The following is a 26,841-nucleotide window of genomic DNA, read 5'->3' as shown; positions in this document are numbered from 1 at the left end:
CAGGGTAATTGGATTTCTAATAGATTGGTAATTAGAAAATCCAAAATTCGAGTTTTTTTTTTAAACCATCCCGAATTCTTTTTTTTTTTTTTTTTTTTTGCTGCTTTTCACCCAGGATGTCTTGGAGAATTTTTGGTCCTTTAAGAAGGAAAAGAAAGACTTTACAGAGAAGTGGGCAGACGTGTGACGTTGGAAGAGACTTCAGTCTTTGGAAGGAAGACAGCGTCCATTCCCTCAGATTATTTTACTGTTCTGTCCTCCCCAAGGCTGGAAAGCACCGTCTATATTATATGGTAATAGAAAAACTTAAATATTTTATCATCAGCATTTATTGGGTGTGCAAGATAAGTTCCCTGTGATGCATCACCTGACAGACATGTCTGGGCCTCGTAGGCCTGTGATCATACCCAAATGATTAACCCCAGAGGGGAGATTTAGATCTGTCTTTGGGACAAATATCCAGACATACCACACATAGAGATGAGTCTTTGTTCGGGGCAAAGACGTATTCTAGCTCCCCATAAGCATCCAGTGCAGTCATATACAGTACATTACTCAAGGGCTGAATATTAAACAAGACTGTTTTATCTTTCACAAGTAAAGGCCTGCATGCAAACGGTTTTCAGAGAAACGCTATCTTCACTGATATTTGTTTGCTATAATGAAAATACTTGCTTCAAAAATAAATGACTGGCCATTCGTCTACACCAAAGCACCGAATGTTCTTAGGTCAACGACACACCTTACAACACAAAAATCAAAATAATTGAATGTGCCGTTTTGTCACAATGAGCACTTAAGCATTCTGGATTATGACTGTGAATCGTGCAGAAATACAGCTTCCATTGATACAAGAAAAATCTCATGTCCGTTTTAAAATATTTTGATTATATTTATACGCTTAATTTAGGAAGCTGGTCAAAGTGGTCTCCATTACTCTGGAATCCGATAGTTGTGCTTTGACACTGTGTACTTCGGTTGTCAGTGGCTTGCTGGAAACACACACTTCATCTTTCCGAAACCCCCAACACAAGATGAAATGTGGAAATTCTGGAGCGGGCCAGCAGACAGAAATCAGGAGAAATTTCTTTTAAGAGAATAATAAGAGGTTTCCATGAGGACCCCATCAACAGCAACAACATCTGACAAATGCAAAACAGACTTTGGCTGCAGAGAGAGGCAGGATAAGATGTATTTATGTTCCTGTCATATTGGTTCACCATTTGGCTCAGCGGTGTGGAATTCTGAGAAGCTTCCCTGTCTTGTGGTCGGCCTCGCCTTCTCTCCGTCTTCTTTTCAAATAAACAGAACATCTGGAGGGAGATGGCTGTGCTGCGCAGTCTGTGTTCCCCGCTACCATGCCAGCACTGTGGAGCGCCGGCGTGCCGCTCGCCCTGGGCTCAGCGCATCTACAGGAAAAGAAGAGGCTTGAGCTGTTCCCCTGAAAGAGCGGAAGAGCAGGCAGTCGCACGGAGAGGGGCCCTGTGGTTCTGCTGTACGGTGAAGCCCCTTCTCTCGGCTAATCGGCAAGAATTCTTCGCTTAAAAAATGTTCTCAGCAAAGTCTTCTTTTCCTTGCATCTCCTTCGTGGTTTGTAGGAAAATGGATCTGGGACGCCTTCACTCCCTGTTCCCATCAACAACGCCTGGATAAAGGACTCTCAATCCAGTCAGGTTTCCAAGGGATCTAATGTTATTGTCCTCGGAGAGGCTCCTCTAAAAGCCCCAGGGCACTCAGTTTGGCTAACAGAACACCCCTGTTCCTTAAAGAGTGGAATCAACATCTTCCTCGAATTGCTTTCAGAAGCACACATGAACTCTACTTGTACACCCCTTTTTTAGTAAAAAAAAAACACATAAGGAAGGAATACTTTGGGATAATGGGATTCGGTGTTAATGGCAATTTCAGCAGTTCAGTTAGTTCCTACTGCATGTGATAGAGGTGGGAGAAACTGTAAGGAGAGCTTACTGGGTGACCTGGGTACGAGACCTACCTACACAGGTGAGCAGAGGTGTGTGAGCTGGGGATCTGGCCTTCCTCCGGTGTGTCTGTAAGGTAATCCCCCGTGCTGGAGTTCACAGCAAAGGTCCAAGCAGAAGTGACAGTAGCTGTAATCATTTCTGATGTTCTTACCTAAGTGACAATATAATATTAATAACATACCCCAACCTCCTCCCCTTCAAATTGGCCTTCTGCCCCCTCCTCCACCCCGGCTCCCCCTGTGCAGCTGCCCCTGGGTCACCCCTCACTCTGCAGGGGGGGTCCCCAGGCCAGGGGGCTGAACCTCAGCCGAGCAGGTTGAGCCAAATCTATAACACTCGCTACCCGTTTTCAATGCGCTTGATTTAACTGGGGTGCTGGAATTCCCTGTGGGACGATGCATATCGGTACAACCGGTTAAGATCAGACATAGCATGCCAGAGGAAACACAGAGGCGTTTCTAACACGACACGGCAGGCCGTGAACGTGAAGGTGCTCCGTCACTCCCGTGCCGAGTTACGTCGCATCTCCATTTAAAAAAAAATAATACAATAAAAATAAAAAATAAGAAATAAACTCGCACTCGATGCGACAACATGACGCGAGGTTCCTTTGAGAAGCGCCGCTCTCACTCCAACAGGCCACAAAGGACCTCCTCTTTCGTTACATTTCCAAATAAACCTCCCCCCACGCGTGTACACACACACACACACACACACACACACACACACACACACACACACACACACACACACACAGCACTGCCTTGTATTTACAATGTCAAGTGACAAGAAATCCTCGATGCCTGACTTCTCATCCCTGGGCCATATCCAGTGGAAAAAGCTCCCGGCAACAGAAAGTCTGTGGCGTGTCTGACAGTACATATATCCCACTCAGAAGCAGGCACATCCAAGAAACGGAAAGCCATCTGTTAAAATGCTGTTTTCACTGCAAGTTTCAGCCACTGACAAACAGGCTAATTAGGGGATTTACAGCAGTAATTATATATTCACAAAAGTGTTGCGAGAGATTCTGTTTGTTTTCAGTGCAAGATTTATCTACAATTACTAACCAATGTAGCATGCTGACACCCTGTTTTTTTTTTTAAATATTCATTAAATCTGACATTCGGCAGGCAACGAGGAAGAGGCGACGAGCTCCGGGCTGGTGTGTGAAGCTGTACAGTTCGATCTTGGAGGACCTCAAACTTCCCAGCCTCCATGTCTGTTATTACACATCATGCAAATATTTACTTGACTGTTCCCGCCGCTGGTTAAGTCCTGCACAGGCCACAATCGCACTGACACTGCAACCAAATGCATCCATGTGAAACTGAGGAATCACCACGATCGATTAGCAGCGATGATCTGGGTAATTCAAGGTGTGTGTGTTTTTTTTTCCACCCAGGGTTTTTGCAATCACTGCCCGTGCTGCGTGTCCCCCTTTCTTACACTTTGCACTGTAAATCACAAAGCTGGAGCAACTGTCGGCCATGCGGGTCTGCTGGGTGGGGGGGAGCATGCCGGACAACGTAATGAATGACGATAATAAGGAAGAGGGACAAATAAGGCGCGGGTTTTGCCATGCAAAGTTCGTCATCCATGGTCACGATGACGTTCCGCTGTTCCTGCCGGGCACACGGCACGCAAGAGCGCTGTTCGAGGCCCGGGGAGTCAATGCTGCCTCATTAAACCCACCGAAGCGAAAGGGAAGCTGTCGGGGTGGCGCCCCCCAGAGACCGAGGAGCCATGCGACCGCGGCGGGGCACAGAGCCGGGGCAGGGAAGGGCGTGGCAGGAGGCCACGTGAACTCCTGTTATTGACTCCCTCTTCCAGGTTGACATCCCCACTCGCGCCCTCCCACCCCCTCGCAGGCACAGGCGGTTCCCATGGCAACTTCTCAAGTGCACTAAACGTGTGCATACCGTATTTTAAAATACAGCCTCGAGCCTGGTTTGTTGTTGTTGTTGTTGTTGTTTAAAAAATGTCCCCGGTAACGTCACAAAGTACGTTGCGATTGCACCCGCATATTAGTGGGGCCTCCTTCGCGTCCAGTGGCGTCCAGTTTTGCTCAGAGTGTGGGTAACAGGGCAAAAATGATACAACCAGACCTTGTGCAGGGTGTAAAGGAGGGTCCCGCACGGGCAGGCGGAAGAAAATTCATCTCTACTGCTTACACATGAGACTCCATGGGGACATGATCCCTGGAAGGCACTGACCAAGCCGACACCAACACGTCTCTCCTGGAAGTTATGGGGAAGTGTATTGAGCACTGCACTGGACACGGGAAGCTCTGTTTAAAACGTTTTCAGATGTGAAGGGTGGAGCGGATGTGGGCCAGGCTGCCCAGCCCCGTCGTCTAAGGTGCTACCAAGCCCTCTGTACTGAAAGAGCTCCACGAGACGCTTGGATCAATTATCTGCCAGCAGTCAAGCAAGCTGGCTGGACGCTGTTGCCTCCTCTCGGGCACAAGCTATCCTACGTTCCAAGAACGCGCAGCTCGAGGTTTCACCCTGCTGGCTGCTGCACTAGGCACAGGGGACAGCAGCATGTCCTCTGGCCACACGTGAAGCTGGACGGGCTGTCTCTCATCACGCTGCGGGCAGCAGCACAGGAGCAGCTGCACTCCGGCGTCGGGAAAGACTTTTTTTAAGAACGGAAGAAAGGTTACAAACGAGGGGAGGCCATACATCCCCTCTAGCGCTTCAGTTAGTAGCTCACTGATCCCAGGCCTTCATTCAGCCGTCGCTTGGAAAAAAAACCCAGGGTGTCGGCTTCAATAACACAGCTGGGCAGCTTGTTCTGGCATTGCCACAACTCCGTACCAGAGCCCAGGCCTGGCCCAACCCAACCTGCAGGCACCCTCGTCCAACACAATTCCAGCAGCACCATCACTGGGGATTCTGGGACACACCTGGACCTCGACCCATGGACTCCTGGTTACGGGGCTTATCCTGAAATCCAGAGAAGAAAGCCTTTTTTTTGGGAGGGGGGTGGGGGGTAGATGAGCAGCATGTGGGCCCTTAAGGGAATTTACCTACTAAAGGTAATCGCCCTTTCCATTTCTCTAAAAAATCTCCTTGCGGCTCTGACAGACAGGTGACCACCCAGGCCTCCCACACACAGATTTTCTACTGGGATCGTAGGTCTACCGGCGGGGTGCTAGTCGCTCCTCGCCCACGCGCTCCATTACCGCACAACCGAGGGGCTGCGCTTCGGCGAGAGCTGTCTGAGGCGACTCGGTGGGGGCAAAACTAAACAAAGTGCAACCTTGCGACACCTGGGTGCGCGGCTTGGCGTGTTGTGAATGCTAATAGCTCTAACTGCAGTTCCTCCGCGCTCACACAGAGGTTCCCATCACAAGGACAGGGACCCCCGTGGCTCACCTCTGTGCAGCCCCGCCTGGGTGACACCTGGCAGCCATTCTGCACCAGCGACCCCATGGCACAGCAGACAAGATGAAGGGGGAACCACACGATGGCCGGATCTTACAATCCCAGAGTGGAATTTATCCAGGATACTGAGTTAAGGTTTCGTGCAAAGGATGAACCCCCCTCCCCACACAGTACAGTGTCCCCGGTCGCCATACTGGGGACTGTTTGGGAAATTCTCATCTAGACGGAAGGGCGCCACCTACTGGTCCACCAACACCACTAACTGCAAAAACCTGGTTTTCCTTGGAGTTGCTGACCGGTGCTGACCGGGGCCAGTCTTGCTCATCCGGAGACCTGGCCTCTAGACAGCAGAGCCGGACCAGGGTGTAGTCGGTAAATACTATACTATTTTATATCCAGCTCAATTCCAGATATGTTTACGAGACACAGCCAGGGCAAGCAGAACTGCACCCCAGAATTGCCAGCCTTTTAAAGCGCGGAGCTGTCCGGAGCAGGGGGCCCAGGGCCGTGCCCGGGACAGGTGCGATGCAGAGGGTGGGGATCCCAGCGCTGCATCCGACATCCGATGCAGCCGGCCCGAGTTGCCCCCGCACTCCCTCGCTCCCCGGCCAAGCGGCGCGGCGTGGAGAGAGCCGGGCCTCGGGGTGGCTCTGCGCTGGCGACAGGCCTGCGAGATTTAAGAGTGGGGCGGGGTGATGAAAGAGAGGCTGCAAGCCCAAGGCCTGTAAATATTCATCAGCCCTGTCTCACAGGGGGATTTTGCCCCTGTTTGTTTAATTCTAAATGCCTGTTTAGGGAATTAAACCGCCGTCTGTAATATACAGCCTCCCTCACACGGTTGACATTTCGCTAAGATGGCCCTTGAGGGCAAACCCAACTGCCCCTGCCCCTTTCCGCTGCCCCTACAGCCTCTTCTACATTTCGATTCGCCACCCAGTAGGCTTTTAGGAACCAGATTTTTAACATTTCTAACACGTGGCCCTTTACCATCAGGAGGGCACACGACAGCTTCAACAGTTGCTGCTGTTTGTCCACTTGTAATTTGACCGGTATAAATGTATGATCAGTTTATGTGGCTGCCGTTTGTAACCACATCAAACTGTATTTGCAGCCATCAATTGAAGCAGGAGTACAAAACAATCAGGCATGATGTGAGGAGTCTTAGAGGTCAAGGGTCTTCACCGTGTCCAAGTGTTGCCCACCACACAGAGGCTACTGCAGCAACAGCACAGCGTACTAAGACTGGAATCGCCAAAAGACATCTGCCCAAAGGGTCTCATGTTTAAAAAACAAAACAGTCCCCTAATGGGATTTATTAAGCTCTCCTCGGATTCCAGACACCTGGTCCACATGGACCACTGATCCAAACGGCGGAGGGACACCATAACTCACCTTTCACTTCACAAGACCTGGCACACTTGCATAAAAGACACTGAAATGTCAATCATCTTTGTCCTTATCAAATTATCCAGGCCCGTTCATTAAGAACATCCGAAAGATTCAAACAATAGGTAGGATGTGTGTTTGGTAGTTTAGCAGTTACAAAAACTTCCATCAAATCACTTCCTGCAGACGTGCGGAGTTTGGGCATCGGAGTCCTGACTGGTGTTCCAGGCACCCACAGCTCTTTGTGTAAAGAAGTAAGAAGTGTGGCTCATACAGAAAGTTGATGTTTGGTTTAAGGAAGAGTTAGCAATTGCAGCCTGTATCTCTGAGAGGCGAAAGGTTAATGACTGAAGCAATGTATTACAGACTGTGGCTTAATTTAAGAAAGTTTAAAACGTATATCAGTATGACTTTAAGCATATACAAAATGTCTATTATTTATCAAATGAGTGGTTTTAATATGCAATAACTTTTCTAGTTTCAAATATCTTAGATTATTATGCACCAGATTACAGTAAAACCTTATCTATTGGTGAAAGGAAAGACTAATGAGACAAACTTCCTGATTCATATTAAATAGAACTTTATGCAGCATGAAGAATACAGTTTTACTCTATATTGACTGTCACATTTAATAAATTTAATATGGTATCAGACATAGTGATCTTCACATGGGTTTTAGCAGTAACTCACATAAGCAGTATTTCTGTCATGAACCATTAATAATACACTTTTGTAATATTGTCAATTGTATTTTTTCTTTCAGATTTTGAAGACAGATTCATAATTCACTCACACCCACAATAGAGAACGCATTAAGCTTTTTAGCTGTAAATTAACTTTAGTTAGCATAGGATTTTAAAAAATCAATGGCAACAGTTTTTTAGTGAATAGAAACACTCTCAATCTCTTTTTAATTACCTTCCTATATTGTTAACAAAGGGATAATTTTACAATGAGCTGCAATGCATACAAGATGATTCTCAGCTGGCCTGTCCTAATTATTTGATGTTAGAAACTCCAGTTATTTCAAACTGCTATGTAGATTGTGTAGATTAATTTTCTGATATGTAAAACATTGTTCTGCATACTAATTCCCCACAAACCAAATCTTTTTATGGAAACATAATTAATAATGGAAGGACCCTGTATGTATGCTTTTGTACACCATACGTAACCACAGAACTCGAGCAATTATCTTTAAAAAAACACCACTACTGCCTCACACTGAGATAAAGAGAGCTTAATTGCTTTTAGCTTCCAGTAATGTTTAGCAAAGAGAAGTTCTACCACAGAAGGCTGAACACAGTCAATGATCAGTCATACCCGACACACAAGAAGTATTAGTACAAAACAATTTAATAAAGAATAATTAATTAAATACAACACCGATACTCTGAAGTGCTTGAAGGAAGTGCCTATGTCTCAAGGTTTAGATGTGAAAATCGAAAAAGAAACTCGCAGACCTATTTTGCAAGGTGGACCTGTGAGTCGTGGGGGGCAGCAGTCCACCAGGTCTCACCGGGCTCTGTAGGTCACCAACAGCTGAGGACCTCAGGTCAGCTCGGACAAGCAGGAAAAAGCTGGACTCGCACACGTCCACGCAGGGCACAGGCCCGGAGAGCCCCCGAGGACGCAGTGCAGGCGCGCGGTCACGGACAGGGGCGAGGCCCACAGCAGGGCAGCTGGAAGATTTCAGATACGGCACGACGACGGTGCATATCCATTCGGGAGAATCGTGGTTAAGCAGCGTAAAACATGGAAATGAGAAAAATACTCTTTCCTGTTAGGAAAAAAAATATATGTTTATAAAACAAATTTCCCTGGCCTTTGACCCGGGTGGCAACGATGCAGCCAGGCTGAGTCCTCAGCTGGGCTCGGCTCCAGGCTGCTGGGGCTGTGAGACCCTGCTGCCTCCTTTCTGTTCCTCCAGTTAGACAAAGCACATCCCTCGAATGAGCATGTCAGGAGAACCTCACTGCTCGAGCCGGGGAACTTCGATTGCTCGTGTGCCTTATCCAGCAGCGCTAGGAATAACAAGACCCAGGAATTAAGGGCGCCGACAGGATTATGGAGTGTTTTGGTCCGGCTGAACCCGCCTGGCTGAGGGCTCACGTCCCAGTCCTGGGACGAGGAGGCTGGGACCCCCTGCAGAGTGAGGAGTGACCCAGGGTTTGACCCAGGGGTGGAGGTGGGGGGGGGTCACGCCCAGTACTTACAGTGTTTGAGGAGAGGAAATGACATCAGCAGCAATTGAGAATTACCGACAGCCGAGTCAGATTGACCTTGGCTTTTTTCATCCCTCACAAACTTTCGTTATCAGCTCCATTTAGTGATGTTAGGTGACCAGTAGGTGGTGCTCTTCCCTCTGGACCACAACTTCCTAGAGCGTGGCCAGGGTGGCGGCTGGGAAACAACATGCTGAGGACAAGGCAGAGTCCTTCAGATTAAACCCAAGTTCTCACTATTGGGTCCTACAGGATCCCATGGTATCGTTCAGAAGAGTTGGGTCTGTTGACCCCAGCATCCTGCCTAAGTTCCCCTCTGGGCTTAACTGGTGAAAGTGGGGCTGCTGAGCGTCTCCCCAGTTGGGGCGGCGCTTCAGAGCTGGATATAATGGTCCTCTTCTATATGTAAAGTGCTGTAAGATCCTCTGGGATTAACAGCGCTACAGAAGTGCAGTTAATTCTTAATATTCGTAATGAAGCTGCCGCCCTGACTCCCCTGCAGGGAGTCGAACCCCAGCTGCCTAGACTGCAGTATTGATGTACTACCGTGAGGCTAAACAAGCAAACTCCTTGGCACAGCTACAGTGGCTGGTATTAAGCAGCATCCATTACAGTGTGCGAGCCCACTGAGCAAACCTCATTTAAAAAAAATCAATGGTAACAGCTGAAAAGTGAAAAGGGTGAACAAGGCCTACAGTTCCAGGAGCACAGCCTGTCCAGTTTTATTTCATTCTGATCGGAGGACAGCGTCAGGCCAGCTGAGGGGCACAGGTCCCTTCCGCACGGGGCTGGTGGGAACTGAAAAGCAGAAGAATGTGACTCTGAGAAGGACCCCTTCAAGGAGAGGTTCATTAGGAAAATATGTAAGAGTCTGTGTTTGGCAAATGTCAGGCGTCACAGATATGAAAACCCTGTTCTACGCGCAGTCTCAGCTGTGAAATGTCTTAAGCCAAGGAAAGCTTTTGTTTTAATAAATCAGGGAGCTGGCCTGCAAAAATGGTTATGTGGACTGTTCGTTGTATACAGAACACGTCCCACCAGCGGCTCAGTTTCGCCCCCTGTTTTTGGGTCCATTCCCGACTGCAGATGCAGATCTTCTTTCTGAACCTCCTGACAGAGGGGCCCTGACACAAACACTCTCCCTAATGAACTCAGGGATCAATTTTTTTACTATATACCTTTTTTTCCACTGGTGCAGTTACTCAAAATGGAAAACTGACCAACATCTCTCTGCTGTATTATGCAAAGACTAAGACCAGGAATTGTTTTCTCCTGTAATACGACTTACAGATATTTTACAGAAATACTACAGTGCAGCAATCCCTCACTGAGCACCGCTTCTGTCAGTGCTGGTTGTCTGCAGGGCCGCTGGCTGAAGGCCTGCAGATGCGGCTGTATAAAAGCAGCTCTGTCTGTCTGGGACGTGTGACACAGGCCAGGCTGCTGCAGCCAGAGCTCGCTCAGCGCAGGCTGGAGCTGTGTATCCCACAGCTGTCTGCGCTACAGGCAAGAGGCCAGGAAAACAGCTCCCAGCTCCCAGCTCCCAGCCGATGGGACTGTGGCCCCTGTGACTTCGCTCGTCGACCCCCAGGATGAGCCCAAGTCTGGGCCCTTCCGGGCTTCTGCGGTAGAAACCTCAGTAATGCCGAAAGCCCAGGCCGGTGCTCCTCATGTATCACTCAAATAGAAGAAACAGTGTTTCTGGACACACATCCCCAGGGGGCCCTTTCCATTCCTGCCTCCATTAGCTCCGGGTCCCACAGGCCCCCTGTCTCTGGAACACTCCCTCAGCCCTGAGAGAGGCACTGCTGTACGTCAAAATGACTGCAGCCGTAGAGGGCGTCTCTCACACTCACCTGTGTACTTGCACAACAGGCTCCCTTTGCTTGCTCTGCAATTCAGGTGGAGCATGCCTGCTGAAACAAAACATTATCGTAATTATAACTTAAATACAGACTTACATTTTCTACAGTAAGTCCTATTTAAATATCTGAAGGAAAAGAAAATGATCAATGGTATTTGTGTTGCGCACGCTTGGCTGTATTGCAGTGAACCAGTGGGATTCAGAGTACTGTGTGCTCTTCAATTGCTTCCCTCGCACATTTCCTTAGGGGCAGTTTTAATAGCTTTCTGTCTGTTCAGAGGTACTGTACACTTGAAGAATAAGGACTCATTTCTCAGCTTGCATGTCTCCCTGCCACTTAGGAAGATTCCCAGGATGCACAGATGTATAGTGACTGAGTCTAGCGATCGAAAAGGAAGTGCAGACGTACTCCGCAGCCTGGCTGGTGGGAGAAACCAAGAGATGATGGCTGGGGGATTTTGTTGGGGCGATGACACTGGAACACACTAAAGAGAAACAAAAACATTTTTGATAAGTTGTCTGAATTGTCACATGCACATTGCAAGGAAACGTAGCTCTATCAGATTCAGAAAGTTGTTTTAATTCAACAGAATTACTAAATTCCAAGCAAGTCCTCACTTTTTCCTCGCCTACATAAGACGGGTTTGTAACGTTTTGCTGAACAGTCAGGACGGTGTTGTAGTGAGGTGAGCTCCAGATAATCAGGGCTGAAATCTCAGTCCCCTTTTCTGTCAACCCTTTCCTGTCCACTAAAGCAATTTAAAGCGATTTGTACATTTTTTTAAATAATTTTAACACGGAGGCCTGTTTAATAAGAAACTAAAACAGAGAAAGGATTTAACTAAGCAGAAGGGAGAAAGCTAAAGACGAGGCTTCATTCTTGATAATACATAAACACTTACACTTGCCAGTAACAAAGGAATTATCTGTCCACTTGTAAAAAGGAAATGAAGGCCTTCTGACGACAGCATCAATCAGCATGTATTATTGCCATGATGCTTTCCACTAGCTGGGGCATCAGGCATTCACTTTTCCCCTTTGTCTTCCCTTGGCCCGGCTGAGCCAGATGCAGGAGTGTTTACAAGGACCTGTTTCAAGTACGTCCAGGCAAAACACTACGTGCAGCTCGCTGTTCGAGTATCGACGTACAGTTACAGTTATTTGACATCCAGCAAGCTTCACTGCTGAACACGTCTGTGGCGTTAGAATGTGAACAAGATTCTTTTCTCTGGATTGTGTTCCCATGTTAATTACAGCACAATGCTACCAAGTAACAAAAAAAAAAACCTGCTGGCTAAACCTATTCGCTTAGAGGTTAGAGGCAGATCACCATCATTCAGCTGTTAAAAATCCTGGTGAAATATTCCAGTTGGTAAATACCCCTGATCTTTTGTATGGGCGCCCTCTCTTATCATACTGCACACACCTCACCTTCTATACTGAGCACTGCTCATTGTCGCACAACACCCCTCGAACTGAACACCCCTCACCCAACACCCCTCGAACTGAACACCCCTCACCCAACACCCCTCATAATCCTAACCCTAACTGAGCACCCCTCGAACTAAACACACCTCACCCAACACCCCTCAGACTGAACACCCCTCACCTTTGATGTCCAGTTTTGCCTGGGGAAGGATGAGCTGAAGGCCGCGATGCAGGGTGAACCTCAGAGTGGTGAACTCATCTGGAGGTGCACACAAGAGCAGCCCATTACTGCACACATCTCCCTGACGTGACGCAGGCCCGGCCAGGACTAACACAGCGGGTGCCGAGTCTGCCAGCCCTCAGACTGACTGGCATTCAGGCCCTCGGCCCTGCCAACCACCCGTCTTAATATGAAGGGTCCAGACGTTAAAGGCCTTCTGCCAAGAAAGAGCAGGAACCAAACCTTCAACATGAACTGCTCGAGGAGCCGGGCGACATCAAGGGCAAACCGAAGAACAGTCTGAAGTCACAGTGCAAATCCCCCCCAAAGAAAAAGTTTACTTCTGCAAAGAGATGCAAAGATAAACCTCCACCTAATTGAAAAGGTGGTTTTTGCATTTTGGAAATATATAACATTTGATCTGACACCCAACCACTCAAAACCAGCAGAGCAGGGAAGGAAAGTGAGTGGGTGTTATAGAATAACAAGCGTTCATTAACTTCAAAAAGGTGCAGAGCAGAACTGTTTAAAATAAGGATGGAATGCCAGGCCGCTCCAGACAGCTATGGCTTTCAAACAGTTCCTTTTAACAAAGTTTGGGGAAACCGGCACTCGTCTGTGAAAACCAAGCTCCTCTTGAAGCTAGAACTTCACCAGTGACAGACAGGATGGTCTTGATCTTCTTGTGCCAGTCCTTCTGGAGGGTGGGGTAGAGGTAGTTGGGGGTCACAGCAACGTCCTTCTTCTTCACTTCTCTCGCGTCTCCATACAGAGTCTTCATCACCTTCTGAGAACAGAACCTGACAAAGCAAACAAGTCAAGGTGACGGCAGAGGTAGGGAAGCAGGGAGCCACAGTGCGGGTGTGAAGGAAGTTTAGATTCGGAAAGGCCAATAATGCCTCAATAATCTTTTTATTTGCTCTGCTCTGAAATACAATTATTTTTTAAGCGGCTGTCTGCAACCCAAGCACAGCCCCAGACACACCAGAAAGGTCAAGACAAGGGGAAAACAAAGATTTAAACACAAAAATGTACAAAGCCACATGTGGTATAGGAACATCATCAACGCAAATCACAGAACATCTGTTCTGATGACCAGCTGTCACAGATCCGTTCAGCTAAACTGGTCAGTACCCGAGTCCAACAACAGGTGCACTTGGAAAACCAGGTACAAAGAAATAGAAGTGTGAAATAATGTTTTCCAAAACAAGTTGCCTAATGCAAGACTTTTACAGAAGGGCGCAATTAAAAGTTATAGAAGGGAGAAGTCAGACACTCTCCCTGGAAAATTGAATCTGCGCCGTAATGCTGCAGGTAAACTCCAGCAGGGGATAATTAAGCTGACACATAATGGTGTGCAACACTACTCCGCTTCATAAAACATTTCAGGCACGACTGCGGCGTTAAACTCTTAAACTTGGTGCTCTGTGCATCAGGACATGTTGATCGGTTCACTGGGAGCACAGTGGACCTGTTCATGAAGAGAAAGGCTCCAGCTCCTTCAGATTCCCAGTTTGGCTGTGGGTTTATCCCACTGAGGGTGAACAGACCCGGGCAGAGACATGTGGACATGGTGGGTGGGTGTGTGTGTGTGTGCGCAGCGGCCTCTGGCAGCCTTAGGAAGAAAGTTTGGAATCTGCAGCGAGGTGAGCTGTGGATGGTGGGAGTGCTGCAGACAGCTTATTTTGCGTGCGCTCCGGGGCGGGGAGGAGGAACTCACTTTTTCCAGCAAAAGACGAGGTTTGGGAAGACGGTCACGAACGCAGAGTGGAAAAGGCCGCGGTCGACCTTGCCCTGCGAGAAAGACTGCAGAACAGCTTCTCTCTGAACCTCCGAGACGTTAATCTGCAGACAGCGGGGGGACGAGACAGACACAGGCATAGGCATTTCAGCTGGAGGGCTTCTCCACAAGGCAGGTGAATTCCCCCGCTCCAACTCAAACAACAGGTGCGTGCAACTCTGACACGTTTTATCACATAATCTATCTATCTATAAACAGCACCACAAGGAAACTGAAATTCCTAAGCTTCTACCTTCATTAATTATGGCACTAATTACCCATCCAGCTCTTGCTGGGGGGTTTCCTTTGGAAATAAGGAAGAAGCCTCTAGGAAACACAGCATCCCTGAAGCTCTGCTGCCACCGTGTGTGAGCTCTGTAAGCCGCAGCTGGACGACGGGACACAGGGCCCTGTTAAAGGATCAGTGAGCGGGGCCCACCCTCAGCCTGGGAGCGATCTCGGACCGCAGGAACAGCCTGATGATCATGTCGGCTTTGCTCTGCAGCACGGCCTGGTCGCTCTCCCCGTACATGCCCACAGACGCCATCACCGCGCCGGCGTCCGCCAGGCTCCGAAACCTGCAGCACAGCCGGGGGGGCCCGGACCAGAGGCACTGCGTCAGCACCAGACGCAGGCACGCGCCTGCCGCCCAGGGGCCAAACTAGACTGCATTTCTGTGTAGGCAATGGATTTGCAAAGTATCATGTTCTGGCTTCCTGGCATGCAAATGGAATGCTGTGCCACAAACACTGAGTCAGAACAACTGAAAACAAGCAATGAACGGGAGAAAACCCTTAGGCCTGATTTTCGTTTCCTCCAGCTCCTTCCTCAGTGGAAGGGGGCTGGTCTGAAGCTGCGGAACTGCCCAACGGCGCCCCCGTACCGCTCCGTCTCCAGGCAGAACGACAGGTCGTTCACCAGGAAGCCGGCGGCGATTAACTTGTTGTTGACGACGCGCCTCCTCAGGTGCGACGGGTCTCCCTCCCCGGCGGCGTCGTGGGCAGAGACGAGCTCTGTGCCACCTGAGAAAGACACAGCGGCGCAGCTCTCCGAGAGACCAGAGTGGCAGCGAGCTGGGGGCTGAAGCCAACAGCTCTGTCACCCTTACTTCATCAAGATGAGACCCGCTGGGTGAGAACAGAGACTCTGTGACACGGGACACACAGCTGCTCCTCACGCTGAGGACCGGACTCCACCCCCTGCACTCCTTTTTCTCACCACACAAAACATTTTTTAATGTGTGCCAAAAAGTTCTTCTGGACACAAAATATTTGACTAATGTATGCAGAGAATACTCTTTAATCAGAACTGTAGATCATGCAGATGCAACAAGACTTTTCCTTGGCACTGTATTGTATCTACACGTTTGCTGGACACCAAACGCCACCTCCCAAAGGAAGAACCCCACCCCAGGCCTTAAGAGTGCCAGCAGGACTATCTGGGGATGCTTTGCTGCCTCAGGAACCAGAGGGCTTGAGGTCACTGACAGAACTATGACTTCAGCGTTGTGCCGGCAGACACTGGAGGAGAGAGTCAGGCCACACAGCAAGACAACACGTCCTGAATCCACAAGCACAATACGGCCGCAGAAGAAAAGGACGTTTCACATTTTGGACTGGCCAAGTCAAAGTCTGGACCTAAATCCCCCTTTGACATCCCATGGGCTTGGACTGCCCTGTGGGCAGCAGCATCAGACTGTCCAGGCAGAACAGTTAGAAAGAGACAGACAGAGGAGTTTATTTGCCGTGTGCACATGTACAATGGGATTCTAATTCGTGCTGTTCTCTCAGGACAGGCACAGTACAACCAACAACACCCCACAATGTAGACAGTACATTGCTGCAAAACAGTCGATAATAAACAGTGAATAGCAGAAACATAGTTAACTTCTTCACTTCAGTGCTCTAGCATGATCTTAACCACAGATCGCCAAATTCATCTGCATGGCTTAGCTTAATGGCATAATGATGATATAGCAATTTACACACACTTCGGTTTGAAACGTATCACACGGCACACATACTTTCTGAGAAGTCCCGGAAGTTGTGTCGGAGGTAGTGCTCGAATTCACTCCTGGTCGGGGTGTCCTTCATGGCGCTGCGAAATCTGCAGACAGTTTTAATGTACCGGCTGAAGATGCTCCAGACCCGCTTCTAGACAAAACCAGAGCAGGCCAGTGGGTTTAGAATCAAGCAGGGGATCACATCCCGAGACGAGACCCGCCTTCATGTTATTCTCTCAAGTCGCTGTGCAGGGAAACCGAATGCCCTTGCCATGACCTCAGTGTGAAAGGCCCAAAGGCAATAAGTGAAAGGCAACTTTAGGAACTTGAGGAAATTTGGTGGCACCACACAAACAAATTTATTACTAACCACTTTAAATGGCTGACATACACGACAGTGTTTTGCCAGTGCAATCCTCTGAAGGAGGGAGAGGGGCTCTCACCAGTTTGCTCTTCAGCACAGCCGCCCGGTCGCAGGTGTCCGAGACTGTGGAGGAGCAGGGGGGGAACGTGTCCTGGTACTGCTGGAACCTGCGTTGGCAGCACAGAGGCAGACATCAGGGCAGCCGGGATCTTACAAACATCACGCTCTCTTTTTATCCCTTTTGTGAAAATCTCCTGCCAGCTAACGTTCCCGGAGAAACGCCATCGCGACGAGCATCGGCAAAGCGGGCTGCAGACGTTTGCAAGGGCTATTTGAATTCACTCCAGCAGCTGTCCTGGGGGATGGGAGAATATCGCCTCCAGCCCCCTGCAGGAGCGGACCGGTCCTGGACAGGGTTACTCACCACCTCGCCTCCAGGGACTTCACGACCAGCTCCTGGGCCATGAAGAGCACGTCTAAAGGAACGCGGCGCATCTTGGGGATCTGAGAGACGATGCTGGCGTCACACTGGAGGGACCCCTCTGAGGAGGTACATGTTTCAGCAGAGTGGGGGTTACGCCGGAAGGACAACCTTGACCTCTCACTTACGTTGTTCCTGTTTGTGGAATGGTTTAAATCCACAAAACCTCCATCTATCCTCCCGGTTTCTGAAGCCATTGACTCCTGGGGAGAGGCGAGCTGGCAGCACCCTGAGCAGACCAGACCTCCCTTCCCCAGCCTCGGTCTCCGGCTCCTCCTGAAGGAGGCCCGCCGGGAGAGATCACCCCTCTGCCCCTGGGACCCTCCCCAGCGGGCTGTGCCTGGTACGCCAGCAGGAGGCGCCCCGGGGCTGTCCCCACCAGATGCCCGAGCCTCTCGACCCAGAGGAGCAGCAACTCGACTCCGGGGTTCTCTGGGTCGCCGAGCTCCTCCCCCTGGCGCCGGGAGCGAGCCCAGCAGCCCCCCAGGGACAGCTTGTTTCCCCCACGCATGGCTGCCGTCGGGCTCTTCCAGCCACTGAAAGGATGGCCCGAGGAGAGCGACCGGATGGGGAGGTAGGTTACTGCATGACTGCAGCCGCTGCTGGTCAATCCCACCATTCCCTCTGCCCCTAGACGTGACGTGACGTGACCCCGAGGTCCTTAAACTCCTCCACCTGGGGCAGCTGTTCTCTCCCTCCCCCCCCCAGAGTGAGCAAGCTACTCTTTCCTGATTTTATTTTAAAAAACAGGTCTTACCGACATCACTGTGCCGGCTGAAGAACTTGTCCACTATGCTGACGATCCTGGCCTGCAGGACTCTGGGCTTGCTCACGCTCCGGAGCTTCTCCACTTCCTGATAGAAGAGCAAGGCACCATGGGCATTGTAGGCCTTCAGGAAGCGCTTGAAGAAGTCCAGGTTCACTGGGTTTCTCAACACATCCGCCAGGGACCTTCGGTGACAGGCAGAACGTGACAGAGCGCACACCTGAACAAGCACGCCTTCCCCAGTGACTGCTGCTCATTCAGTTCCATGCACTGCAACAGTCTCGAGGAGATGCAGGTGTTGATCTTGCAGGAAAAAGCTCCTGGGGAGTAGATTTAGCCTTGATATAGTCTCTTCTCATGGTCCTGACTTAATGTTTCTTTGATGCTTCCAATTTAACAGCAGTTTTATAACTGTTTGACATTACGGAGATCTGATCTACAGATTTGTACCAGAAATTAGTTCAAAGGCAATTTTCCAGACTGCACCCCTCTTGAGGATCAGAGCATCTGGTTCATTATATCTTGATAAGAATCCCATATAAATTAGGTTTCTTTTAGCTTCATCCTAGCTGGCAGCTGGGACATGAACTGACAGACCAGCCCCCTGCAGGACAAGTGGCTTTCAGGAACCTCTCTCTGGGCAGGTGTTAGTTGTGGTCAATTTTCGTCACTGTTGCGACTGCAGTGAACTCTGATCCAACAGATTTCAGTCAACATCGTCGGTCTTCACCCCGAGTTTCCATGATCTCGGGGGGACTGATCAGCAGTCCCAAGCCCACCCCAGACTCCCAGGACTGTACCCTGGATGGGATGGTAGTCCTAAACCCGCACGAACACGGGGAGATCACGTAAACTCCACACGGGAGGGACCCCAGACCCTGCAGAGCTGTGGGGCAGTGCGCCACCATGCTGTCTGCATGTAGAACAACCTTCCAAAGCCATCGAAAGGCGCCTGTGCAAACTTGACACCCCTGCTTTCTACGTCTCCACAGTGAGTGGAGCTACAGGAAAGCAGGTTTCCCATTCATTAGCAACACACCCACAAAGAAACAGCACAAGACGGGTTGTGATGAAATACCGACATGTTCGATTACAAACTCAGAACGTTCATCACAACTTCATTCAAACACAGGACTGAAAGCCCATTGTCCCTGGCCTCTATCGTCAGACGAACTGAAGAAGAATGAAAGAACTTTGTACCTTGGTCTCAGGGATGGCCTCCGAACAATGCTGTTGCCTTTCTTCATGAAAGTAAGGTTGGTCTTCTTTAAGAAAACGCTGGCTGCTACTGGCTTGGATTTTGCGCTTGCTAGGGAATAAAATAAACAAATCCAAATGCAGAATGGTATACATCCCTGTGTCCTATTATTTCCAAAAATCAACTCTGACCCAAAAGAAAGGCAATGCCACAGACTGGTTTTCAATAAAACTTGCTTTTCTGCATTCCTCAAGGCCACAGGTCAGTACACGAGGAGTGGACGCATGTTATAATGGCACAGCCTGCAATCTCAGGGCACTGAGCTGCGATGTTTATGCTGCCTGGAGCTGTTCCCTGCAGTCGGCATTAAGAAGTATTCTGTGCATGACTGCAGGAATAGTACATTCAGGTGTATCAGTGGCAGGATCACACACACAGGGAGGGAAGTTCATATAAAGGAAGATGCTGCATAATCAGTTTTAGGTCTTTTTAACATAAATACACTGAGGATCTACGGGGACTAGGACAGCAAGTCAATCAACAGGAGCCGGTTAGGATTTTGCCAGTGGAGTTTTTGTTTAACCACCTTACTGAAATTATCCAAACCAGCAACAGGGAGAATGAATAACACTAAAGCATACGGCGCAGGATCTTGCAACTGTATTGACTGTCTTCAACCACTAGAGGGAACTCTCAACCAGAAAACGTTTTATGTAGAGCCCGTTTTTCACAACCAATGCCTTCTCAGTAATTGCACGAAGTGGATTATCTATTTCACAATTTGATTATTTCAGCATAATTCAACACTGATTTTCCAGCACATAAAACAAAAATAATTGTGCACCTTCCCATTTTAACAATGTTTAAACACATTAAAGCACACACCAGATAAATATTAACTGTTAGCCTGATGGTTTACAGCCGACAGCTGACTGACATTAACAAGGTAACAAGTAAGGCAACGCTCTGTTCTGAAACTGCTCTTAAAGTTAATAGGGTCTTTACTTAAAATCACATAGCCTTAAGGCACGGGGTAATCTTCAAATCCACTTAGCGTCACTTAAACACAGTCCTTTCACAGTCCATTCAATACACATCAGCACATCAGGGCAGGACGTGAGGTTACCATGTCTCAGGTGCTGCAGAAAGCAGGCACATGTGCATGTGGCACATACGTCCAGCATTTTAAAAAGTTATAGCGTTCAGTTTCCAAGAATTGGTTGAACCTTTTCTCAGTTAACTGGCTGCTATTGTATGTGCTTTTCAGCCCCCCCCCAGTGTTTTCCAGTTAGGTAGAAGCTGTGTAGCAGCTTGGAAACCATCAGGCTTTCTTATCTTTACAGGAACTGAAATGAATCCCAGAGTGTGTTTTGGGAGCTGACCCAAAGGGGACACACTCTTTGCAGGAAGCGCGCCATTCAACTCGCTGCCGCACACAACCTGCAGACGCCGGAACACACGTGCTCGAGAACTGCACTCTGCTCGCCCCGTCACACAGCTAATTCCCGACAAGGCCCAGATATAGACTTTGTAACCTCCCTGCAATGACAGCCCTGTGGCAGGAGCCTGCGTCCCCCAAGCCCAGCCCTTGTTCGTCGCCGTGGGACCCAGGCAGGGGGTAACCCAGGGTCACAGAGCTCCTTCTGCCCTGCAGTCCCTTCCTGCATCCTCCTCCCTCGGGACAGGGGGCTCCGGCACGCCTTCCCCGGAAGGGGGACAGGGGGAAGACGGTGACCTCCTCCCGCGGTGTCACTGGCGGACGGAGGCCTGAGCCGAGACCTCCACATCGCCTTGGGGCTCCGTGCCACTGGAGCTGTGGAGATGCGTGTGGAAGCCGGGGGGCCCGCGCTGTCTCCCCGACGGCCCCCACTCCCCCACGCCTTCGCCCACAGAAGACCCTCTCCCTGCCCCGTGAGGAACGTCGGAGGCGGCGCGACGAGGGCGGGCGGGCGTACCCAGGAGGGGCTTTCTGGTGTAGAACAGCCTGTAGTTCTTACTGAGCTCCTGGGCAGCCAGCCTGGGGTGTCTCAGGGCCAGCTCCTCAAAGGGCAGGTCCAGGACACCTGCGGCCGCAGCAGACACACAGGATGTGACGCAGGAAGAGGGGTGAGCTCACGCTTTCGGGAGGGAGTGGTGGCTCTGTGGCTCAGGATCTGCGCCTGTGACTGGAAGGTTGCTGGTTCAAATCCCGTGGCTGGCAGAGAAATTCTACTCCATTGGGCCCCTGAGCAAGGCCCTTAACCCCAACTGCTCCAGGGCAGTTAACCCTTAAAGGTCAGTTAACTTAACCCTAACTGTACAATGGCAGACCCTGTCCTCTGACCCCCAGCTTCTCTCCCTGTCTGTGTCTCCATGGAGAAAAAGCTGGGGTGGGCGAAAAGATGAATTCCTAATGCAAGAAATTGTATAGGATAATTCATAAACAAACATTATCATTATTATCACTTCCCAGCGGCGCCTCTTTTACGTTGGCCGAAACAGCCACATCCAGGAAACCAGGGACCCCCCCACGACGCTGACCGATCCCGAAAAACAGGCATCCCTTTCACCTTCACTTTGGAGGTGGTTTAATTCATTCATTAAAATGGGAATGTGGCAAAGGAATAAATCTGAAGAAAAAAAAAACAGACGGCGTTTCTCACTGGTCTTTCTGTAGTTCAGGTGGACCGATCCTCCTCTCCTGACATCCTCCAGCGCCATTAAGTCCCAGGTGTCCTCAGACAACAGGCCAGGCTCCCCCGAGAAGGAGCAGGCCTGGCACAGCGCCAGGGCCTCTCTCATTCTCCTCACCTGTAGCTCTGGCTTCACCCCACCAGGGGGAAGTGCAGCTCTGGTTCTCGGCCTCACAGGGTTTAAAATGCTGTTGCACTGGGGCAAGCACTGAAGAAAACACAATCAAAAGGCGCAGATAGACTGTGTATAGCATTTATAGCCCTAATTCCCGGAAATGAGCAACGCACAGGTTTTATCTCCTGTTTTAACTGCAGAACATCAGCAATGTCACGTTCTACGAACCTATAAACATCTCTTTATGGCCAGCTCTTGCAGACTGAGCATGTTGTCGCTTGTTTGTTCGGGGATTTTTTATTCCTGTTTACTTAGCTTTATGTAGTGCTCCATAAAAATAGCACCGAAGAGGCTTTAAAAAAAGAACCGGCTTGGAATCAAGCAAGTTCATCACGTCTCACTTCTTAACACACATTCAGCACACGCAGTAGCTGCTTGGTAGTTACACGGAATAAATCTCGGCAGCAGTACGAATTCGCACACAAGCAGAGCAGGATTTCCTGCACGACTCCTGGCAGGAGTTCATGGATTAAACATCATGCACATCACCGCAATATACATTTTACTCCTCCGTTTATTTTCCTTCGTTTGCCTGTTGGTGCTTCTAAAAAGAGATTCCACTAAGGCCCAATAACCCGGCTGTGCTCCCTGGCTGGCACTATGGTTTAACGTCCGTAATTAAAATCGACAGAAAAGCAACAGAAACGCCACACGTTAAAAACGAGCAAACGCTTGCTGTCTGCCTGCGGGTTTCTGAGAAAGCTGACAAGATCTCATGGTCAACGGCATTGACTGTTCTCTAGTTACGACCACCAGGAGGCGGACCCCCAGCAGACCTTGTGAGTGGAAGCACACTGAGCGGATTCCCCGTCAGCGGACAATCGGTGAGTTACCACAAGGGAAAGGAACTGCGCATCCTCGTCGTCCAGGAAAGCGTCATAGGAGGAGCAGAGGACCTGCAAGAGTGCAGCAAAGCAGACAGACGTCAAGCGATGCACCGCACGCTGGAGGAAAAAAAAAAAGCCTTTTGCTTCCAAAAGAACTCTCAAACTTAAATGACTCCAGAAGATAAAAATATGAATCCGTGCGTTTATACCTTGGCGATCTCATTCCTGGCCACATGTATCCAGGGGGTGACTTGCCCAGTGGGCAGGAGTCTCCGCAGCTGCCTGGCGGTGTCCCTCTCCAGGAGGGGCCGCTGGGCACCGTCCTGGCTCAGGTATTTTCCCACGATCCTCTCGGCGATGACCTGCCGGAGGGTGTGGCCCGAGCCGTCCTGCAGCTTCAGCAGCAGGTGCAGGAAGCTGTCCATGTCCTGCCACAGGCCCAGGCCCAGCAGCTCGGGGGCCCGGCCCCGGGACTCCAGGAAGCTCCGGAAGGGGCCGCCCGCGAGCCCGTCCGCGGAGAGGGCGGAGTGCAGGGTCTCGCTGGCGCGGCGGTCTCCCCCGGGGGGGGGCGCCGCCGGAATGGGGGGCAGGCGGCACACAGGCGTGACCCTCCCCGCGGACGCCAGAGCTTCAAAAGCAGGAAGGGGGCGGGTGTATTCGTCGGGCTCCCCAGAGGGCTCTGCCGCGAGCAGCCGGCCGCCGCGTGCCGGCCTGCTGGGAAGAAAGCGCCCCCGGCCCGCGCGAACCCCCACCTCCCCCTCGCCGACCCCCTGGTCCCCCATAGGGACCCACTGGGGGCCCGAGAAGTCTCCGTCCTCGAGGCCCCTCGATCCGCTGCTGCCGGTGCGGCCCGCAGCTCGCCAGAGGCGCTGCCTGGTCCGCCGGGAGGAGTACGCCCCCCCCTCGCAGCCCCCGGGCTGCCCCAGCGCCGCCGGGCCGGGGGGCAGGTCGGGCCGGGCCGGCGCCGCCCCGGCAGCGGCCCCCTGCTCGTACCCCCGCCGGAGCCCGCCGCTCTCCGGGAGCCGGGCCAGGCCCCGCCTGCAGTGGGTGAGGAACCGAGGGAGCCAGTAGCAGCGCAGTCTGAGCAGGGCCCGGCCCTGCATCTGGGCCAGCACCTCCCTCCGCTCGCTGCCGGGCGGGGCGCCGGAGGAAATCTGCGGCGAAGAGCCTGCACAAGCAAAGAACACCGGGGCCTCCCTTAGAAAAGGGAAGGTCGTATTGTATCTGCTCCTCTGATCACCGTTAAATCACGTTTAATGGTGTCAATTGTGATATGGTGTTAATCGTGCTGCTTGCGTTCTGGTGACCCAGCACCAGCAGGCCCGGTAGATCTCCCCGACCTGCAGTGACCCGACAGGTGGCTGCGACACTGGAGCCCTCGCACAGGTGCATGGCCTTCAGCACGGCCAGTCGGGCCCGGTACCGGTGCCGCTGGGACTCGCCGGGCTCGTCGACGAGCAGGAGCTGCTCCACCCTCAGCCAGAACGCCAGCAGCTCCTCTCCTACACACACACACAGAAGATGGGCGTCAGCGAGGTCCGCACCAGCTCGACCAGGGAGCGCCTGGCCCGACCCTTCTGGAGCTCAGAGATGAAGACCCTGAACACGCGCCAGTCGAAGGGCAACTCTCCTACCGCCCTCACCACTCTGTGTGAAACGTGCAGAGCTGCAACGCCTGCGGCCTTCCTCTCCCTGCTGCGGGGGACAGATTCTTATCAGCGAGGGTAAAGAGGTTAAAGGTCGGAGGCCGCGGCTTCCTCACATACCGCAGGAGCCCCTGACGAAAGAGCAGAACCGCCTCATCCCCCTCACGCTGCCCAGGCATCGTCTCAGCAGCCACTGGTCGGCCGGGGCCCACCGGACAGGCCCGCCGGCTCGAGGTTCGAGGCCCGAGGCGTCACAGGGCCCGGAGAGCTGGGGGGCTGTGCAAAGTACCGTTACTCGCAGAAAACACGTCTTGTATTTCCCCCTTTCTAGACTACTGGCTACCAGGCCACCATGACCAGCGCCACAAGCGGCTCGCCAGCCACAGACTGAAGGATATCCAGTATCATTCCACTGGTGTTCACGCCTGGCGTACTTCCACACGAGCGGAGAGACCCTCATCTCTCTCGGCACCGTGACAAACACGTGGCAGGGCTCGATCGCACCCTCGCGGTGTCTGACCGTCAGTGCTGACCGAGATCTCAAACTGCCCGGTTTCCTAAAGGTGCCTGAAGCAGGACAGAGGCGCAAGAGACCCACCCCGGCACCTCGTCCGATCCAGCTGACCCAGCCATTATCCTCCCACTGGCACGGTGCTCGGCGTTTACCTTCCCCTTGGGCTTCTGGGAACTGCAGGAATTCTTTGCACAGGGTGTAATAGAGGTATAACTCTGTTTTCTGGAAGTAGCTGTAGCGGTGCTCGGCCAGCCACCTGACGAACCTGTCCGTCGCCGCTTTCTGAGTGAGAGACAGAGAGTTCAGGCAGCTGTCAGCGCCGAACTCGTCTGAAACCCCCCCCGTCCCCCCTCGTCCCCTCCGGCATCGCTGGAAGATACCGCAGGAGTAAAGAGCTGTCTGCCTGAGAGCGAGTCAGACCGAAAGGATGCGGTCGGCCATTTAAGCCAGGAGCTGAAAGCCAGGCTGTATCTGTGCTCTGCGTTACGTGTTCAAGCAGACGTGACCAGACCAAGACAACCACGTGTGAAAATGTGTATGAGCTAGTGCAATGGGCTGAAAATGGGACGTTTAGCGTACTGCCCTGATTTTATTACTGAGCACAAAACATCTCTATTTGGGGCACATAACAATGAATGTGGTGGTAGAAAAATACATCGCTTTCTGACCGGAGATGAATATAGTGGGCCGATTTACAGTCTCACGTGTTGTTACTCTGATTCCAAAGTGCATTTGACAGTAGTAATGATGGTAAAAACACAGGGGGATTACCAGATTTAGCAAATATAATTCTGCCAAATCAAACAATACACCTTAAATGATATTGTATGAGCCACGTCCTGGCTGACAGTCTCATTAATCAATAAGAGCTAGGATCACCTGCTGAGGAGGGATTTCAGGACACAGGACCCATTTATTCTCTCCCAGAAAGTATAATGGGGTTTGTCCAAACACCTAGGCAGAAAACGTCATTTTAAAACAGAGAACAGTGCAGAGAACAAAACCACAAGGTTGTGATTTGCCAAGGTTAATGTCCTATATAGGAAAAAACTAGGGAAACACTGGTTTATTTAATAAAGCAACTGGGGTAGCGGGGACACACTTACTGGCAAGTTAAGGAACGTGTTGAAGAAATCCACGAAGACATCGTCCTGCAGGAGGCTCCTGAGCGCGCTCTCCGCGTCTCCTGCTGAGAGCAATGCGCAGGCGTCACGCGTGTCCGTGTCATTTATGTCAGCAGACATGTCGAGGACCAGGGCGAGTGAGGTGTGGACGTCTCTTTCTTTAAAACGCGCGAGTGTACTCAGACCGATTGGGTGCCACCCAGTAATGACCGCAGCGACACGCGTGCCATTAAATATCTCAAGATCAAAAGGGAGACTTGTAAAGAGACAGAGACAGGCCAGAAGTGAATCTCGGGCGCCGGTGCGGGCAGGGTGTTGTGAGAAGGGTCCGATTTAAGGGTCTCTCACCCTGCAGGCGTGCGGTCAAGGCCGTCATCCTGGTGACCCCGCCCGACCCGCTCCGAGGCGCCCCGAATCTTCACGCGCGGCGTCACAACGACCCACTGTGGCGCTTCCTCGGACGCGAGCTGGACAATCGATCAGCTGATTTGAAGGGAGGGGGGATTCCTTTTTTTTTTACCGGCGAGAAACAAAAACTAGTTTCGATCTTTTTTCTAACAGCACCAGCACAAGGAGACCTTAGCCGATATTTATTTGCAACCGGTGGACGAAAGCAAATGTAGGGGGAGAACTCTTCAGGGTATCAATTCCTATCAATTATCAGTTGATCTAATAAATTGGCTACATCACTCTGCTCTCCTCCCCACTGAGAGCTGATGTGTGGTGAGCGTTCTGGCGCACTATGGCTGCCGTCGCATCAACCAGGTGGGGCTGCACACTGGTGGGGGTGGA

General features: G+C 51.0%; 1 protein-coding gene across 9 annotated transcripts; it reads right to left on the bottom strand.

Moving 5' to 3' along the window:
- Positions 1 to 1,168: 1,168 nt before the first annotated feature.
- LOC107078376 (regulator of G protein signaling like 1) lies at positions 1,169 to 26,841 on the bottom strand. 9 transcript variants are annotated; one of them, XM_069193935.1, is made up of 26 exons: positions 26,398 to 26,741; positions 26,032 to 26,111; positions 25,805 to 25,879; positions 25,078 to 25,207; positions 24,532 to 24,687; positions 24,106 to 24,267; positions 22,975 to 23,933; positions 22,715 to 22,834; positions 21,734 to 21,971; positions 21,047 to 21,154; positions 19,094 to 19,202; positions 17,885 to 18,078; positions 17,071 to 17,188; positions 16,726 to 16,813; positions 16,304 to 16,433; positions 15,164 to 15,302; positions 14,720 to 14,858; positions 14,221 to 14,345; positions 13,155 to 13,300; positions 12,462 to 12,539; positions 11,262 to 11,337; positions 10,845 to 10,904; positions 9,684 to 9,786; positions 8,227 to 8,787; positions 1,994 to 2,133; positions 1,169 to 1,409 (listed from the first exon to the last, which is right to left on the bottom strand). In XM_069193935.1, the coding sequence occupies exons 1-23, from the start codon at positions 26,423 to 26,425 to the stop codon at positions 9,738 to 9,740; spliced, it is 3,507 nt and encodes a 1,168-aa protein (XP_069050036.1). In that variant the 5' UTR covers positions 26,426 to 26,741; the 3' UTR covers positions 1,169 to 1,409; positions 1,994 to 2,133; positions 8,227 to 8,787; positions 9,684 to 9,737. The 9 variants fall into 9 exon arrangements, with proteins under 9 accessions (XP_069050036.1, XP_069050031.1, XP_069050034.1 ...); XM_069193930.1 differs by having other exon boundaries at positions 26,032 to 26,739; XM_069193933.1 differs by having other exon boundaries at positions 10,845 to 10,901; positions 26,032 to 26,737.

Source organism: Lepisosteus oculatus, chromosome 9, assembly GCF_040954835.1.
Source record: "Lepisosteus oculatus isolate fLepOcu1 chromosome 9, fLepOcu1.hap2, whole genome shotgun sequence".
NCBI lineage: Eukaryota > Metazoa > Chordata > Actinopteri > Semionotiformes > Lepisosteidae > Lepisosteus > Lepisosteus oculatus.
The sequence above is the reverse complement of the archived record's forward strand: the minus strand, read 5'-3'. Positions and strand labels throughout refer to the sequence as shown.